General features: G+C 39.2%; 1 protein-coding gene across 9 annotated transcripts in view; it reads left to right on the top strand.

Annotated features, from left to right (window-relative positions):
* KDM6A (lysine demethylase 6A) overlaps positions 1 to 16143 on the top strand; it is a 288340-nt gene that overhangs the window by 73226 nt on the left and 198971 nt on the right. For all 9 annotated transcript variants that reach the window (XR_005598273.1, XM_039538040.1, XM_039538068.1 and 6 more), the window contains exon 4: positions 2487 to 2536. Coding sequence is in view for 8 of the 9 variants with exons in the window: in XM_039538040.1 (XP_039393974.1) it covers positions 2487 to 2536 (50 nt within the window). In the remaining variant the exon portion in view is untranslated. The remainder of the gene's footprint in view (positions 1 to 2486; positions 2537 to 16143) is intronic.

The raw sequence follows: 16143 nt of genomic DNA on the forward strand, positions 1-16143 counted from the left end.
TAGTGTGGACATACGCAATTAACTGTATAAAATCGATTTCTAAAAATTGACTTCTATAAAATTGACCTAATTTCGTACTGTAGACATACCCTAAGTGAAAATGACCAGTGACGTTTGTTTTCAAAGCTGAGTAAATTTTAAAAAAAGAATGAATGGTAAAACTTAAGTTTTCTCAGTTTTGAGGTTTTCACAAGACTTTAAAAAATTTCCTACTTCATGTATTACTTGTGCGTAAATTTCTTTAAAAAATTAATATAAAAACTTGACTGTTTAAAATGTTGGTTTCTTGGAGATTATTATAGTATAATGAAATATACTTCTGTATTAAAAACATGTTCTTTTAATTACTACAGTTTGTTAAATCTTTAATATGCTGATTTAAAAATTACTTTTATTGTTTAAAAACAGTAATCTTGTAACTTCCTTCAATTTTAGGTGGACTCCCTGCTATAAGAATCTGAAACATTACAAGAAAGAAAAGTTTTGTTTTATAGCTGATTGGCAGAGGAAGGTCATCCATGTGTTCAAAAATTACTTGTCTGTACACTAAACTCAGTATGAATATCTGAGGCATGTAAATGGGGAAAGACTCCATTTGTTAATGATACTGTACAGTATCACAGCCTATGATTAAGATGCTGATTTTTTTAGACCACACCCACCCCCACCCACCCACCCACCCTATTGTATAAGAGACTTTATATATATATATTTTTAAAATTGTGTTTGAATTAATTGTCATGAAATGATCAGTTGGATTAAGTGTCTAGAGTTCTTTCCAGAATAGTCTTATTCAGATAAGCTATACATCTGTACATATAAGTACTATGCATTATTAATCGTGTTCAGTCTGAGGAGTAAAAGTGACTTGTGGGGTAGATAGGTGTAAATAGAAGGAATGTAAATCTAGAATAGCTTGTGGTGCAAGCAGCAGAAAATGTTAATGTGGTCCCTTTAGAGAGTAACTGCAGTTTTTTAAAACAAACTAACCAAAAAAACAACAACCCCCAAATCCTTATGGCTTGTCAAAATAACATCAAATTTAAGAATAAGGCTGACCGTCAAAATACAACAAATCAGTTAAGCTTGCTTTTATATTTGTAATTTAAATTGATGATTTTGGACTTATGGATGTCAGGTGTAAAAGATGAAATATTTGCCTTAACTTTGCATATAGTTTGTTAACTTGCGTTAGATCTTTTACATTCATACTTTTCATGTAATATGATAGTATTCCCCGAAAGTCCCAGATTAGATCCAATTGTATGGTGAGGAGCTTGATCTAGAAATACATGGTTTTTGTAAATATATATTTATATTCTTGCTCTTAATTATCTGCAATATTTCTGAAAGTCTTGAATGGCTCTTGGTCTGTTATGTAACTGAGTATGTAGGGCATGCACTTACAAAGTATGCTGTAAATTAGACACCCACTTTGTGGTGCTTCAGTGAGTTAATTTGCATATAGAAAACCTATTGCTTTTCCCATTCCCCGTAATGGTCTGCTTTCCTGTCTTTCCTTGGATTGTGAGCTCCTCAAAGCAGAGACAGTCCCTTTTGAGTCTTTGGAAAGTTCTTAGCGCAGATTGGATGCTACTGTTAAACTTAATTAAATTTCTTATAAAACTGATACTTTTCAGAGTTGAAAATATTGACTTTTTAAGGTATTAATGAATCATTATTTAAAATGCTACTTGTGTTTTTTGCATGGCAACTATTTTTATAAGAACATAAGCCCTGCATTTATGCCCGTCTTGCAGTGAGTACATTAAGAAGCAAAGGTGGGGCTTGACTTTTTGTTTTTTTAATTTTATTTTTTTTATATCACCAGACATTTACTTGCCAAAAGACTAAACCTATTAACCAGATTTTTTTTGAGGGGAGAGCAGTAAGGTGCAGGAACAATGATTTGTTGAGAACTCAATCCAAATAATGGTAATTCAGTGATTCATACCAGGGTGCCGTCTCTAGACCTATCTTAAGAGCTCTGTCTTTCATAATGGTCTTGGTCTCGGTAGGTGATGGATAAAATTGAAGCTTTCCTCCCACTGTCCCCACACTTTATCTGATTATGGAAGGGGAGAGGGTGCTTCTTCTGTAATCTTTCTGCAGATCAGTCTGCTCTTCTTCCTATGCAAGACACCAGAGAGCACTGTAAACATGCTATGTGATTTAAATTTTTTAATCAATAGCAGCATTGTCAAAAACCAAAATTTCAGCAAGCAGATTTCTTTCATAAACTTACTTTAAAATACTATTTGATTTAATTTTATTTAAATCATGATAACATTCGCTTTTTGGTTGAGACACGTTCTACAGCAAAATTGTAATCTTCAGGAAATACTCTATCCATAACAGTGCATAGTTATCGTTAGTGTTACTTTTATTAAATTATTTATCATTTCCATATTGCATATTTGCATACTCTTAAGGCTTTATTTTCAGTCTTGTTCTTTTAAAAAACCCCACCTTTTTCTCTATTGCAGCATTATCTGCCTACCAGAGGTACTACAGTTTACAATCTGACTACTGGAAGGTCTGTACATATTTACTTTTTTCTAATTGTCTTCTAAATGTTTGGATTTCTAATGTGGGTTAATATGGATATAACTCTGCAGCATCTATTTTTTGCCATGTAACATTCGTATTAATGGAAATGTTCCTCCTTCTTTACATGCAATTTGTCTAAGTTAAAAATGGAAACCTTTTCCTCAGTTCACTTTTTTGTTTAACTAGCTAACACTTCCAAAAACTGGTCATGTTTTTTGTGGAATTTTGTTTTTATCATCTTTACTGCAATTTTTCATAAATAAACCCTGTTAGCTATTTGGGCATGTTTGAGTATTGAGAGAATTGCAATCATATGAAAGCTTCTGCGCAAGTTTTGGACTTAACCCAAGGGCATTTTTCCTGATGTACTTTTGATTTCCATGGTGACCGTGGGGCATTATTATTTGAAGTACTTTCAGTATTGTATTAGAATTCACTTAGACTGTGAACAAGGAAGTAGTCATTTATGCAGATTCTAAAAAAAATAAAAATAAAAATAAAAAAAAAATTCACATTTATGGCTATATTAATAATGGTATCGTTAACAAGTGTAAGCAAAGGTGGCAAGATTGTAAAGGTGAAAAATTCTTTACCTGACACTGAGTGTAGAAACAATATTGTACATTATTTTATTTTCATATGGCAAAATTCTGTAATGCTGATTTAAGCTCCCAATTCTGGAAAACGCTTAAGTCCGTCTATATTCAGAAAAGTGCTTGAGCATGTGACTAACTTTGTGTCATGCTTAAAGTTCATAGAATCATAGAAGATTAGGGTTAGAAGAGACCTCAGGAGGTCATCTAGTCCAACACCCTGCTCAAAGCAGGACCAACCCCAACTAAATCATTTCAGCCAGGGCTTTGTCAAGCTGGGCCTTAAAGACCTCTAACGATGGAAATTCCACCACCTCCCAAGGTAACCCATTCCAGTGCTTCACCACCCTCCTATTGAAGAAGTTTTTTCCTAATATCCAACCTAGACCTCCCCCACTGCAACTTGAGACCACTTCTGCTGCTTCTGTCATCTGCCACCACTGAGAATAGCCTTGCTCCATCCTTTTTGGAACCCACCTTCAGGTAGTTGAAGGCTGCTATCAAATCCCCCCTCATTCTTCTCTTCTGCAGACTGCCACAGGATTCTTTGCTGCTAAATAAGCCCAGTTCCCTCAGCTTCTCCTTGTAAGTCATGTGCCCCAGCCCCCTAATCATTTTTGTTGCCCTCTGCTGGATTGTCTCCAATTTTTCCACATCTTTTCTATAGTGGGGGGCCCAAAACTGGATACAGTATTCCAGATATGGCCTCACCAGAGGGGAATAATCACTTCCCTCGATCTGCTGTCAGTGCTCCTACTAATGCACCCCAATATACCATTAGTTTTCTTGGCAACGAGGGCACACTGCTGACTCATATCCAGCTTCTCGTCCACTGTAATCCCCAGGTCCTTTTCTGCAGAACGGCTGCTTAGCCAGTCAGTGCCCAGCCTGTAGCAGTGCATGGGAGTCTTCTATCCTAAGTGCAAGAGTCTGCACTTGTCCTTGTTGAACCTCATCAGATTTCTTTTGGCCCAATCTTCCAATTTGTCTATGTCACTCTGGACCCTGTCCCTACCCTCCAGCATATCTACCTCTCCCTGCAGCTTGGTGTCATCTGCGAACTTGCTGAGGGTGCAATCCATCCCATCATTCAGATTATTAATGAAGATGTTGAACAAAACTGGACCCAGGACCGACCCCTGAGGGGGCACTTCGCTTGATACCAACTGCCAACTACACATCGAGCTGTTGATCACTACCTGTTGAGCCCGACAATCTAGCCAGCTTTCTGCCCACATATGCTTAAACATATGCTTAAGCGATCTTGTGAATAATGATGCTTTCCTGAATTGAGTCATAAATGATAAGTTCCATCAAGGGTATTAGCCAGGATGGGCAGGATGGTGTCCCTAGCCTTTGTTTGCCAGAAGCTGGGAATGGGTAACACGGGATGGATCACTTGGTGATTTGCCTGTTCTGTTCATTCCCTCTGGGGCAGCTGGCATTGGCCATTGTCGGAAGACAGGATACTGGGCTGAATGAACCTTTGGTCTGACCAAGTATGGCCGCTTGTCTGTTCTTATGTATTAATTTTTGACTGATAGCTTTCTATCAGTTTTTTGTTGTCTTTGAGTAGCATATGAAATCAGAGTGTACTTTGACAAATTCTGCTCAATCTGTTCCCTGACTGGACATGGGGCGCTGTCTGTAGTTGGATAAAATATGTTTTGTTGTATGTGGAGGGAAGGGCAGGATTTGAAGGCCCTGAGGGGATTGTGTGATCCTAGCTCTAGAGAGGCTCCCTGCATGCAGGTGTACAAAAGGAATTTGAAGGAGGAAAGACTTTTTTGGTTCTACATGGATTTACTGGTCACTCCCTCTTTTGGGCACGGGAGGACCAGTTGGTGGGGGCTACTCTAGCTGGACTAGTATCCTCAGAAGGTCCACTACTATACAGCCACTTGAGAAGTGTGCAATCAGGAGAGGTTTTGGAGCTGAGGTCATTCTTAAAAACTGATAGCAGTTGAACTTAAAAAGGGATGATAATTTTTAAAAAAAGCAGAGATTTGATATTATGCTATACATAGGCTTTGAGATTCATTGTAACCTTTAGGTTAAATAAATGAAAGTGCAGGGACAATTGGTTAATTATCAAGCAATCTATTCTAACTGTGTCTATGCTGTAGGCATCATTTCTATGTTAAGCATCTAAGCTTTTTTTGATTTGGATCACTTGTCTGGCTCACGTTTTAATAGCTCACCTCAGAAGAGATGCTGGATTATGCAATAGACATTTCACTGTCGTGTTGGTGTGCAGTATGAGTTGTATATTTTTGTTAGGCGTATTTGATCTTAAACTTAGCTCAAAGTGTCTGTGTTTAAATTAAAAGAATATGTTTAAAAGAAATAATTTACTTTGTTGCACAATCCAAGAGATTTTGATGTTAATCACAGGTTACATTTATTTGACTAATCTGTTTAAAATGTTTTATATTTGTACCGGGTTAATATCTTACTGTTTTTCTTCAAGTTGCCTCTGCACGTTCCTACTCTTGGGATGCACTGAAGTCTTAGTCTGCACATCCCAAGAGTGGGACCATGCAAAGGTCATCTCACAAAATGCTGGTTACAGGTAAGTAACCTTCATTTTGGTATTACAAGCACAGTGTGGCTGGTACAAAATGGCCAGTTTTGCTGCTGCTTGGTCTCATCCAAATGGGACATTATTCTAAATTGTGCTGTCACTACATATGATATAGTTGCTGTTGGGCTTTACTTTTACTTTAGTCATTCTTGGAACAGAACTAAGAAAATCCCCCCCCCCCTCTTTTCTGATCTAAAATTTTTTAGGGTGGGGCTACTTAGGTATATTATGACAGTAGGAATGTACATACCAACCATCCTCATTTCCCTTAAGAAAGAGGTAGGCTCTACTGCAGTGCCAGGTTGGAATAACAGTTGCAAAGCTGCCTGAGTTGGGGCTGGAGAATGATTCTCTTCTCAGTTGTGTGGATTTTCCTCTTTTCCTTAATGTGTATTTTGGAAAATATCTTTGTTTTGGTTACAATGTCTGATTCAAAGAAAAATTGTGCAACAAAATCATAGGAAGTCCTGCAGCTCAAATTGTTTCCAGTGCATTTTAGGTGACAGTATTATAGCTTGTCTTTATGTACTTTGTAATTAAATATTTTTTGGAGCGAAACAAATCGTTTAACAGTTAATTTTTGATTACTTTTGTTGAAATGCGTTTAGTTTAATTTTTTCTGGGGATAAGTATCACCAATTAAGCTACCAAAACCAAAAAAGATTTTTTTGAAGGGATGGCAAGAAAAAGCTCCATCTCCAAGCCATGTAAAAGGCCTCATCTATATAATAAAATTCCAGGATTTTCACTCTGAGGCTTAGAATATTTCTGTCAGTGTGAAGCGATGAAACAGCTACTAGCGGGGTTGATAGCTCTTTTTGTTTAGAATATCACCAGATTCAACCATCACTGGTCTTTGCCATCTGTTACTATCCAGTGTTTAAATTCTCAGCCCTTTTGACTTTACAAAGTACACCTGTGCAATAGTACAGGCTTTCAGTTATAGTAAGGTATGTATCCTTATCCATTGTGATATCTGATGTAACTCAACCTGTAACCTTATTCTACAATTAACTTACATGCAACACTTTAATTGGTTGTATGAAGGAGACTGCATAGATGGTGAATTATTTGGCCCAGCTGCTATAGTTCTCACTATACCAGCTTTCAGCTGCTGCTGTGAGACTATTTAGAAGTTTCTGTACTTGAGTGTCAAAGGATCATATGCCAAATGTTAGGGAGAGATGTAGGTTTCAAACTGCACCAGTGCAAAATCTACTGTACATTGGTGAAGTGAATCTATAATGAATCTACATACAGGTAGATACTATATTGTTCAAATAAGAGTATTTTTCTACTGTTTCTCACTTAATATATGAGTATAAAACACACAGATGGATTGCTGGTCTTGATTATGTTTAAGACCTCCTGACAGGTTATGTCTAATCAGATGTAAACTGCAGTTCAGGATTTTCACCATTGTGTCTAAGTCAGCAAGTGATTATTCTTTTGCTATGGTATACTCTACTGTGTGGCATTCAAACCTGAGTTTTATATAATTTTGTCATTTGACTTTTTGAGACCATCATAACACTTTTTCCTATCCCAAAAATAGTTTTAGAATTACTAGTGTTGGGCCTATTTTTCACTAACTTTCCATTTAGGCTTTAAAAAAAAATCTTATTTGTTTTGTTGTATTTTTATTGTCTTGTAAAATGCTCGGTGCTATTTCTAGGGGGATGATGGGATGCTACACAAACTCATCCCATGAAGAACTATGTATAAATAAAGAGCATTGGCAATCTGACCATAATTTGCAAGTGATGATACATTGAATATTGTTGAGTATAAAGTGAAAAGCAGAAAAAAAATGAGTTTTAGTGGCTTAGTTGGGTTCTAAAACAACAATTTCTATTTTGATGAATAGTTAGACAATTATCCACTTTTACTCTTACATAAAAATGAAGACAGAAAAAAATAAATTTTAAGCTAAGTCACAGGAAAAGGCATTGCTTGTTAATCAGTAATAACAGGGTGGATAAAAATGGTTGATTTTTAAAAAGTTTATTTAAATTATATATTTTTTTAAAAAACAAACCTATTTAAAATTTGAAAATGATACCCTGTCTTATGGTGTAAATTCACTATAATCTACAAAAATCATTTACATTAAATAAAAAATAATTAAGCAATACGTGTTTGTGGCTGAAGTTTTATGAAAGGCAAACCACTGAATTAGTGGAAATCACTGGCGAAGCACCTGGAACCAGAGTTTGTTGAAGTGCTAAACAAGCTTTTGACTACAATAGCTGCTTCTACAGGTGCAGAAAGAATACTTTCTTCATTTCTACATCTTTAGTTCAATGACTAGTTCATTTAAAGTTAGGAAAGCAATTGGAAGTTGAAAAGGGCGGGAAAGCTTGTTTTTCTTTTCCCGTTCCATTAATAAAAAGTAAGCGTGAGAGGGTGAGATACTGTTTCTGGTCACCATGTTCTTCATCATTTTAGAAACAGAAGTTCAATTAATTAACTATAGCTCATACTTTTTTGTTTAATAAAGGAGTATTAAATGTGAAACATGTTTGACAAGCTTTTATCTTGTGCCCAGCACTCTTAAGATAGTTTTTACTAATAATAAAATGCCGTTTCTGTGCATTTTAATTGAATTCCAATTGCCATCAAAATAGAGCTTGACACAAATCATGAGTAAGAAATGAATAATCTAATAAACAAGAAATGCATCATACATCATTTTCTAACATAAAATAAATTAAGAATCTGAATTGGTTCATTACAAGATGGAAATGGTAGAATTGTCAGTAATATTCAACACTTCTGCCTTGTCTGCAATAAGTACTTCTGTTGTGTATTGGGAGGGAAAAAAAACATGTAGCAAGGAGAGTGGGGGCTATCTAGTGTATTGCACTGACTGCAACATGTATGATTACCTCCGTTGTGGAGAGGTGGCATATGTGTGCATTCAGTGCTAGCAACTCTTGCCCCTCAGAGATGAAGTACAGGGTTTTGAGATCAGAGTGGCTGAACTGGAGGAGCAAAGCGGGGGGTGGGTACGTAATGAGACTTTCCAGGACGTAATAGAGCAGTCCCATACCCAGTCTGACAGCTTCTATCTGTTCTGGAGGATAAAAGTCCCTGGGAAGGAGAACATCAAGCTGGAGCAGAGGGAGACAATCCCATAGTTGGGAACCTTCTTCCAGATGATGTTATGGCATCCTCTTGCACTGAGGATATCCCCTTGGGGGAGGGAAATCAAGTTATTAAGAAGAGACAGGTAATGGTAATGGGGGATTTGATTATTAGAAATATAGATAGATGGGTTTGTGACGAACAGGAGAATCGTATGGTGAATTGTCTTCTGTGGATGAAGGTTGTGGACCTCTCGAGACATCTGGGTAGTGTTAGTGGTACATGCAGGTGCCAGTGACATAGGGAAAAGTAGGAGACAGGTCCTGGAGGCCACGTTTAGGCTGCTAAGAAAGATATTAAAGACTAGAACCTCCATGATAGCATTATCTGAAATGCTTCCAGTTCCACGAGCAGGGTCAGTTAGGCAGAATTGCAGAGTATAAATGCGTGGATGAGACGGTAGTGGGTGGAGGAGGAATTTCACTTTCTGAGGAACTGGGGGAACCTTTTGGGAAAGGAGCCAACCTATACAGGAAGAAAGGGCTCCACCTAAACCAAAAGAGAACCAGATTTGTAGCATGTAAAATTAAAAAGGTTGTAGAGGACTTTTAAACTAAAAGCACGGGGAAAGCTGACTGGTGTGGAGGAGCACATGGTTCAAAAAGACACATCCTTCAGTGAAGGATTTATTAAAGGGGTTACTCTATAGCCTATAAAGAGGGAGAGGATAGAAGATGATAAAGTACAAGGAGGAATTGAAGAGAGAATTTAAAAACAAGTATCATTTAATTACATCACATGAAGGCTGTCAACTAAATATTGACAAATTTTATATGTGCTTGTATACAAATGCTAAAAATCTAAATACTAAGATGGGTGAACGTGAGTGCCTAATATTAAATAAGGCTATTGATATAATAGGCATCAGAGAAACCTGGTGGAATGATGAACGTAAGAGTAGCCATACTGGGTCAGACCAAAGGTCCATCTAGCCCAGTATCCTGTCTTCTGACAGTGGTCAAAGCCAGATACTTCAGAGGGAATGAATAGAACATGTAATCCTCAAGTGATCCATCTCCTGCCACCCATTCCTAGCTTCTGAGAAACATGGTGTCCCTAGCCTCTCCCTGCCCATCATGGCTAATAGCCATTGATGGACCTATCCTCCATGAATTTACCTATTCCTTTTTTGAATAGTCTTGGCCTTCACATGGTGATATGGGACATGGTAATACCAGGATATAAAATATATAGGAATGACAGAGCAGGTTATGCTGGTGAGGGAATGGCTGCATATGGGAAAGAAAGCATAGACTCAAATACTGTTTATCTGATCTAATTGGGACCGGGGCCAGATAGGATAATGAAAAATTCAGATAATCTGGAAAATGGAAAAGTTGAAGGCTTTAGCACCATCTAGCGGCCACTGGAGAAATCACCCGCTTCTGGACCTCCATGTGCTGGTTGTTCGGTTAATATGGAGACCCGGAAAATGGAGAGTCAGATAAACGGGGTTCTGATATATAGTAAAAATCTTAAATGAATTAAATCAGTACCACAGAATCTCTATGGATAGAAATTCATGCTTGAATAAGAGCAAAGCAGTAGAATAAAAGAGTCAGTTAGAGAAAAAAACATACTTTAAAAATTGGGAATCAGCTCCTACTGAGGAAAATAGAAAGGAGCATAAACTCTGGCAAATGAAGTATAAAAGTTATAATTAGGCCAAAAAAGAATTTGAAGAGTAGCTAGCAAAAGTCACACAAACTAACAGCAATGCTTTTAAAAAGTACATCAAGCAGAAAGCCTGCCAAATAGTCAGGAGACATTTGAGGTGTGAAAAAGGCACTCAAGGAAGACAGGGCTCTTATGGGAAAGCTAAATGAATTCTTTGCATTGGTCTTTGCTACAGAGAATGTGAGGGAGATTCCCACATCTCAGCCCATTTTTTTTAGGTGACAACTATGAGGAATTGTCCCTCATTTAAGTGTCAGTAGAGGTGGTTTTAGATCAAATTGATAAATTTAACAGTAAAATCTCACCAGGAGCCTATGGTATTCATTCAAGAGTTATGAAGGAACTCAACTGTGAAATTTCAGAACTAACAACTGTGGTGTGTAACCTATCACTTAAATTAGTCTCTGCACCAGATGAATGGAGGATCGCTGAAGTGATGCCAATTTTTTTTTTTTTTAAAAAAAGCTCCGGAGGCTGCCTTGGCAATTACAGGCCACTAAACCTAACGTCAGTACCAAGCAAATTGATTGAAACTCTACTAAAGAACAGAATGATCAGATGCAAAGGTGAACATGATATGTTGAGGAAGAATCAACATGGCTTTTGTAAAGGGAAATCGTGCCTCACCAATTTATTAGAATTCTTTGCAGGTGTCGTCAAGCATATGCATAGGTGTGATCCAATGGATATAGCGTACATGGATTTTCAGAAAGCCTTTGGTGAGGTCCCTCATGAAGGGCACTTAAGCAATGGAAGCCATCATGGATTAAAAGATAAGAAACAAAGGATAGAAATAAATGGTGACGTTTCATAGTGGAGAGAGGTAAATAGTGGGGTTCCGAATGAATCTGTACTGGGACCTATACTGTTCAACATATTCGTGAATGATCTGGAAAAAAGGGTAAGCAGCGAGGTGGCAAAATTAGCAGACAGTGTATAATTACTCAAGATAGTTAAGTCTAAAGCAGACTGAAGAGTTCCAAAGACCTCATAAAATTGGATGACTGGGCAACAAAATGGCAGATTAAATTCAGTGTTGATAAGTGCAAGTAATACACATTGGAAAACATAATTACTGTGTGTGTTTTTAATATATATATAGATATAGAAATGATGGGTTCTAAATGAGCTGTCCCCACTCAAGAAAGAGGTCTTGGAGTCATTGTGAATATTTCCCTGAAAACATCTGCTCAGTGTTCAGCAGCATTGGAAAAAAAAAAAACCTGAATGCTAGGAGCCATTGGGAAAGGGATAGAAAACACCATGCCACTATATAAATCCATGGTATGCCTACGCCTCCATTCAAAAAAGATATATTAGAAGTGGAAAAGTTATACAAAAGGGCAACAAAGATAATTAGGGGGTATAGAACAGCTTCTATACAAGGAAAGATTAAAAAGAGTGGGACTGTTCATTTTAGAAAAGGTGTTACTAACGGGGGGATATGATGGAGGTCTGTAAAATCATGAATGGTATGGAGAAAGTGAATAGGAAAGTGTTATTTACCCTTTCACATAACACAAGCACGAGGGGTCACCCAATGAAATTAATAGGCAGCAGGTTTAAATTAAAAAAAAAAAAAAGGAAGTACTTTTTCCACACAATTCATAGTCCATCTGTGGAAATTTTGGCCTTCATTAAAATCTGCTGGCAAAAAGTATAACTGGATTAAAAAATAATTAGGTAAGTTGATGGAGGATAGGTCCATCAGTGTCTCTTAGCCAAGATGGTCAGGGGGACAACCCCATGCTCTGGGTGTCCCTAAGCCTGACTGCTAGAACCTGGGTCTGATCAACTGGGTATGGAAGACAGGTTATTGGTCTACATGGACTATTGGTCTGATCCAGTGTGACCATTCTTAGGTTCTTATATAGTCATATAGTATCATAGAAGATTAGGGTTGGAAGAGACTTCAGGAGGTCATCTAGTCCAACTCCCTGCTCAAAGCAGGACTAACCTCAACTAAATCAAGCCAGCCAGGGCTTTGTCAAGCTGGGCCTTAAAAACCTCTAAGGATAGAGATTCCACCACCTCCCAAGGTAACCCATTCCATACTTCACCACCCTCCTAGTGAAATAGTTTTTCCTAATATCCAACCTAGACCACCTCCCTGCAACTTGAGACCATTGCTCCTTGTTCTGTCATCTGCCACCACTGAGAACAGCTGAGCTCCATCCTCTTTGGAGCCCTGCCTTCAGGTAGTTGAAGGCTGCTATCAAATCTCCCCACACTCTTCTCTTCTGCCGACTAAATAAGCTCAGTTCCCTCAGTGCCGCCTCATAAATCATGTGCCCAGCCGCCTAATCATTTTTGTTGCCTTTCACTGGACTCTCTCCAATTTTTCCACATCCTTTCTGTATGGGGGCCCCAAAACTGGATGCAGTGCTCCAGATGTGGCCTCACCAGTGCTGAATAGAGGGGAATAATCACTTCCCTCGATCTGCTGGCAATGCTCCTACTAATGCAGCCCAATATGCCGTTAGCCATCTTGGCAACAAGGGCATGCTGACTCATATCCAGCTTCTCATCCACTGTAATCCCCAGGTCCTTTTTCTGCAGAACTGCTGCTTAGCCAGTCGGTCACCAGCCTGTAGCAGTGCATGGGATTCTTCCATCCGAAGTACACTTGTCCTTGTTGAACCTCATCAGATTTCTTTTGGCCCAATCCTGGGAGCACCACAAGAGCCCTGGGAGCACCACAGTGGACTGGGTCTCCCTATCTCTTGCATGGGGAGACCAGGCCAAGCCATTGTTACCCTAATGATCACCCTCTGGACTCCAGCACATTGCCATTCCCCTTTCCTTATTGTCTGCATTATTCTGTACTTGTCATTTACAGAAAAATATAACATCACTAAAGAGTTTAACGTTGTGGAAGGGAGAGTAAAGTATGATTAAGTATTCGAATCACAGAAATATAGGGCTGAAAGAGAAGTACACCTCTACCTCGATATAACGCTGTCCTCAGGAGCCAAAAAATCTTACCACATTATAGGTGAAACTGCGTTATATTGAACTTTGATCCGCTGGAGCGTGCAGCCCCGCCCCACCCCCAGAGCGCTGCTTTCCTGCGTTATATCCGAATTTGTGTTATATCAGGTGACGTTATATCGGGCTAGAGGTGTAATTAAGACTAGCCCCCAATGCCGTGGCTAAAAGGTGAATGTATTAATAAGCTAAGTACTTCTTCTGTTGGTATCTGCCTCTACAATAAACTTGCCTTCCATACTGTGTTGTAGGTTTTTAAACCTCTGTGGTGATGACACCTTAAGTTGGTGTGAAAGAAGGGTAAGGGGAACGGATGCGGATAGTGAACAGAGAGGAAGCTGGAACCATTTCAGGAACGGGGAGGGTATGGAGGTGACAAGTGTAGCCAATTGTTGTAGGGTTAGATACTGCAGTCTATGACATGGATACCATTTTGAGCACATTATAGGGAATGGAGGAATTTTAAAGCTGAGCAGTTGGAGGGGCTCCTAGCTTCACCCAACTTGGCAGCAAACATCTGGCACCTGTTTTAAAAAAAAAAAAAAAAGTTGTTTAAATCCACCTGTGCAACTGTATTATAATATATTTCATAATGCTTGCTGGCTTTCCTCCACAGCAGTTTCTATATGGCTGTACAAATGAAGTTCATATGTCATGTCCAAAGCTGCTATATTGTACAGTTTTCGGCTGCTCAGAAAAATCTTTGGTTGTTGGATCACGTGGTATACATGGGATTAAAGGAACTTCCTGTGGGTTCTTGGGTGCTTGCTGTGTTGTCTGGGAAAACTATCTACCACATAATTCTTGGGTGTGTTGGTGGCATTGCTTGCAAAACTGCTGTCTAGTTCCTCTCAGTATGGGCAAGTAGTGGAAGCATTAACAGCGGTCCTGTTCTGGTCCCTTGCCTTCAGGTACTTCTGCCCAAGCTCCTTTGCTTTGACTTGGCATTGGGACCAGTTCTGGGAATGCTGCCTCGTTAATGTTTGCTCTGACAGTGATTTGTAGATGTTTGGATTCCAGTGACTTTTCTCTAAGTGGGACTGACTATGCAGGTCTCCAAAAAGGGCAATCAAGTCCAAGACCATCACAAGGTCCTTGCAGAAGGGTAGGGGTATGGCTTCTATAATGGTTATGTGACTCTGGGGGTATGAATACACTTTTACCTGTTGTCAAAAAGGGACATTCCTGGCTGCTTTTAAATGCAGTGGTGATATGCGGTCAAGATGTCTCTGGACCATTGGAGGGTACCCAGACAGGCCAATGCAGGTGTGAAAACATGCACTGTTGGATAGTAACTGGAGGACTGCCAAAAGTTTAGTAGTTAAGAATGTCCGCATGAACCTTAAAGCGAACATACTCAGTTAAACCTGTTGCAAGAAGAATTAGTTATTGTGACCTAAGATGCCAAATAATTCACTTGGAAAAAAGTTGTGTGTGGACGTAAAGCACTTTAAATGGAACAAACTAAACTTAATCTAATGTAACATCTCCATGTATGTGTAATCCCTTTGATTGAATAACTGGCCCTTCTCAAAACCTAAATGTTATTTGAAAAGATTTGAAAGAACCCCTTGTCAGTGAATTTCATCCCCCATTGCTGAAAACGTAAGGTGGCAATCTTGTCAGCTATCACATATGAGTTCAAGATTGGGAGGGGAAAAGTAGCTGCCATGTGCCACTTGTAATCTTTTGTATAGATAAAGTAATTCTTAGCTACCTCTCCTTCCTCTGCTTTTAACAAGGATTTCACTTAAGAATCATATGTAGCATGGGTGGTTAAATGAAGAGCTATTATATATTCTCATGAGGATCTTGAAGATCTGACTACTTAATCTTGTAGATTTTTGAAAATATCTTCATGCAGTTTAGGATCCAAACATGGAAATTTGGCATTGGGGATCATATTTTTATCAAACAAATTAGCAGTTCTTCGAGTGCTTGCTCATATCGATTCCAATTAGGTGTGTGCACGCCGCGTGCACGTTCGTTGGAAGATTTTTACCCTAGCAACACTTGGTGGATCGTCTGGGCGCCCCCTGGAGTGGCGCCGCTATGGCACCGGATATATACCCCTGCCGACCCATCCGCCCCTCAGTTCCTTCTTACCGCCCGTGTCGGTCGTTGGAACAGTGGAGCGCGGCTTAGCTGACCTCCACTTCCCTAGCTACTCGTAGTTCTCTCGTTCCTTGTTGTGTATATAGTTAAAAACTTTTATATAGTTCACTTTAGTTTATTACTTTATAGTATATTTAGTATAATAATAAAGAGGGGTTTGGGGAATAGCCCCTTCCCCGCACCCGGTGCCGGGGCCCATGCCCGGTTCACCGGGTTTCAAACCATGCTCGGCCTGCCGCAGGCTGATGCCGACAGGAGACTCGCACGACTCCTGTGTGAAGTGCCTTGGGGAGTCGCACCTGACAGCTAAGTGCCACATTTGCAAGGCTTTTAAGCCAAGAACAAAAAAGGAGTGGGACATTAGGCTAAAGCAGCTCCTCATGGAGGCGGCTCTCACCCCTCAGCCTTCGGCACCGAGCGCTGGTCACTCTTCGGACAGAAGCACCTCCTCGGCACCGGACCGCGCCGGTACGGCCAAGGCTCCTCGGC

This window comes from Mauremys reevesii, linkage group 1 (assembly GCF_016161935.1).
Source record: "Mauremys reevesii isolate NIE-2019 linkage group 1, ASM1616193v1, whole genome shotgun sequence".
In the NCBI taxonomy this organism is placed as follows: domain Eukaryota; kingdom Metazoa; phylum Chordata; order Testudines; family Geoemydidae; genus Mauremys; species Mauremys reevesii.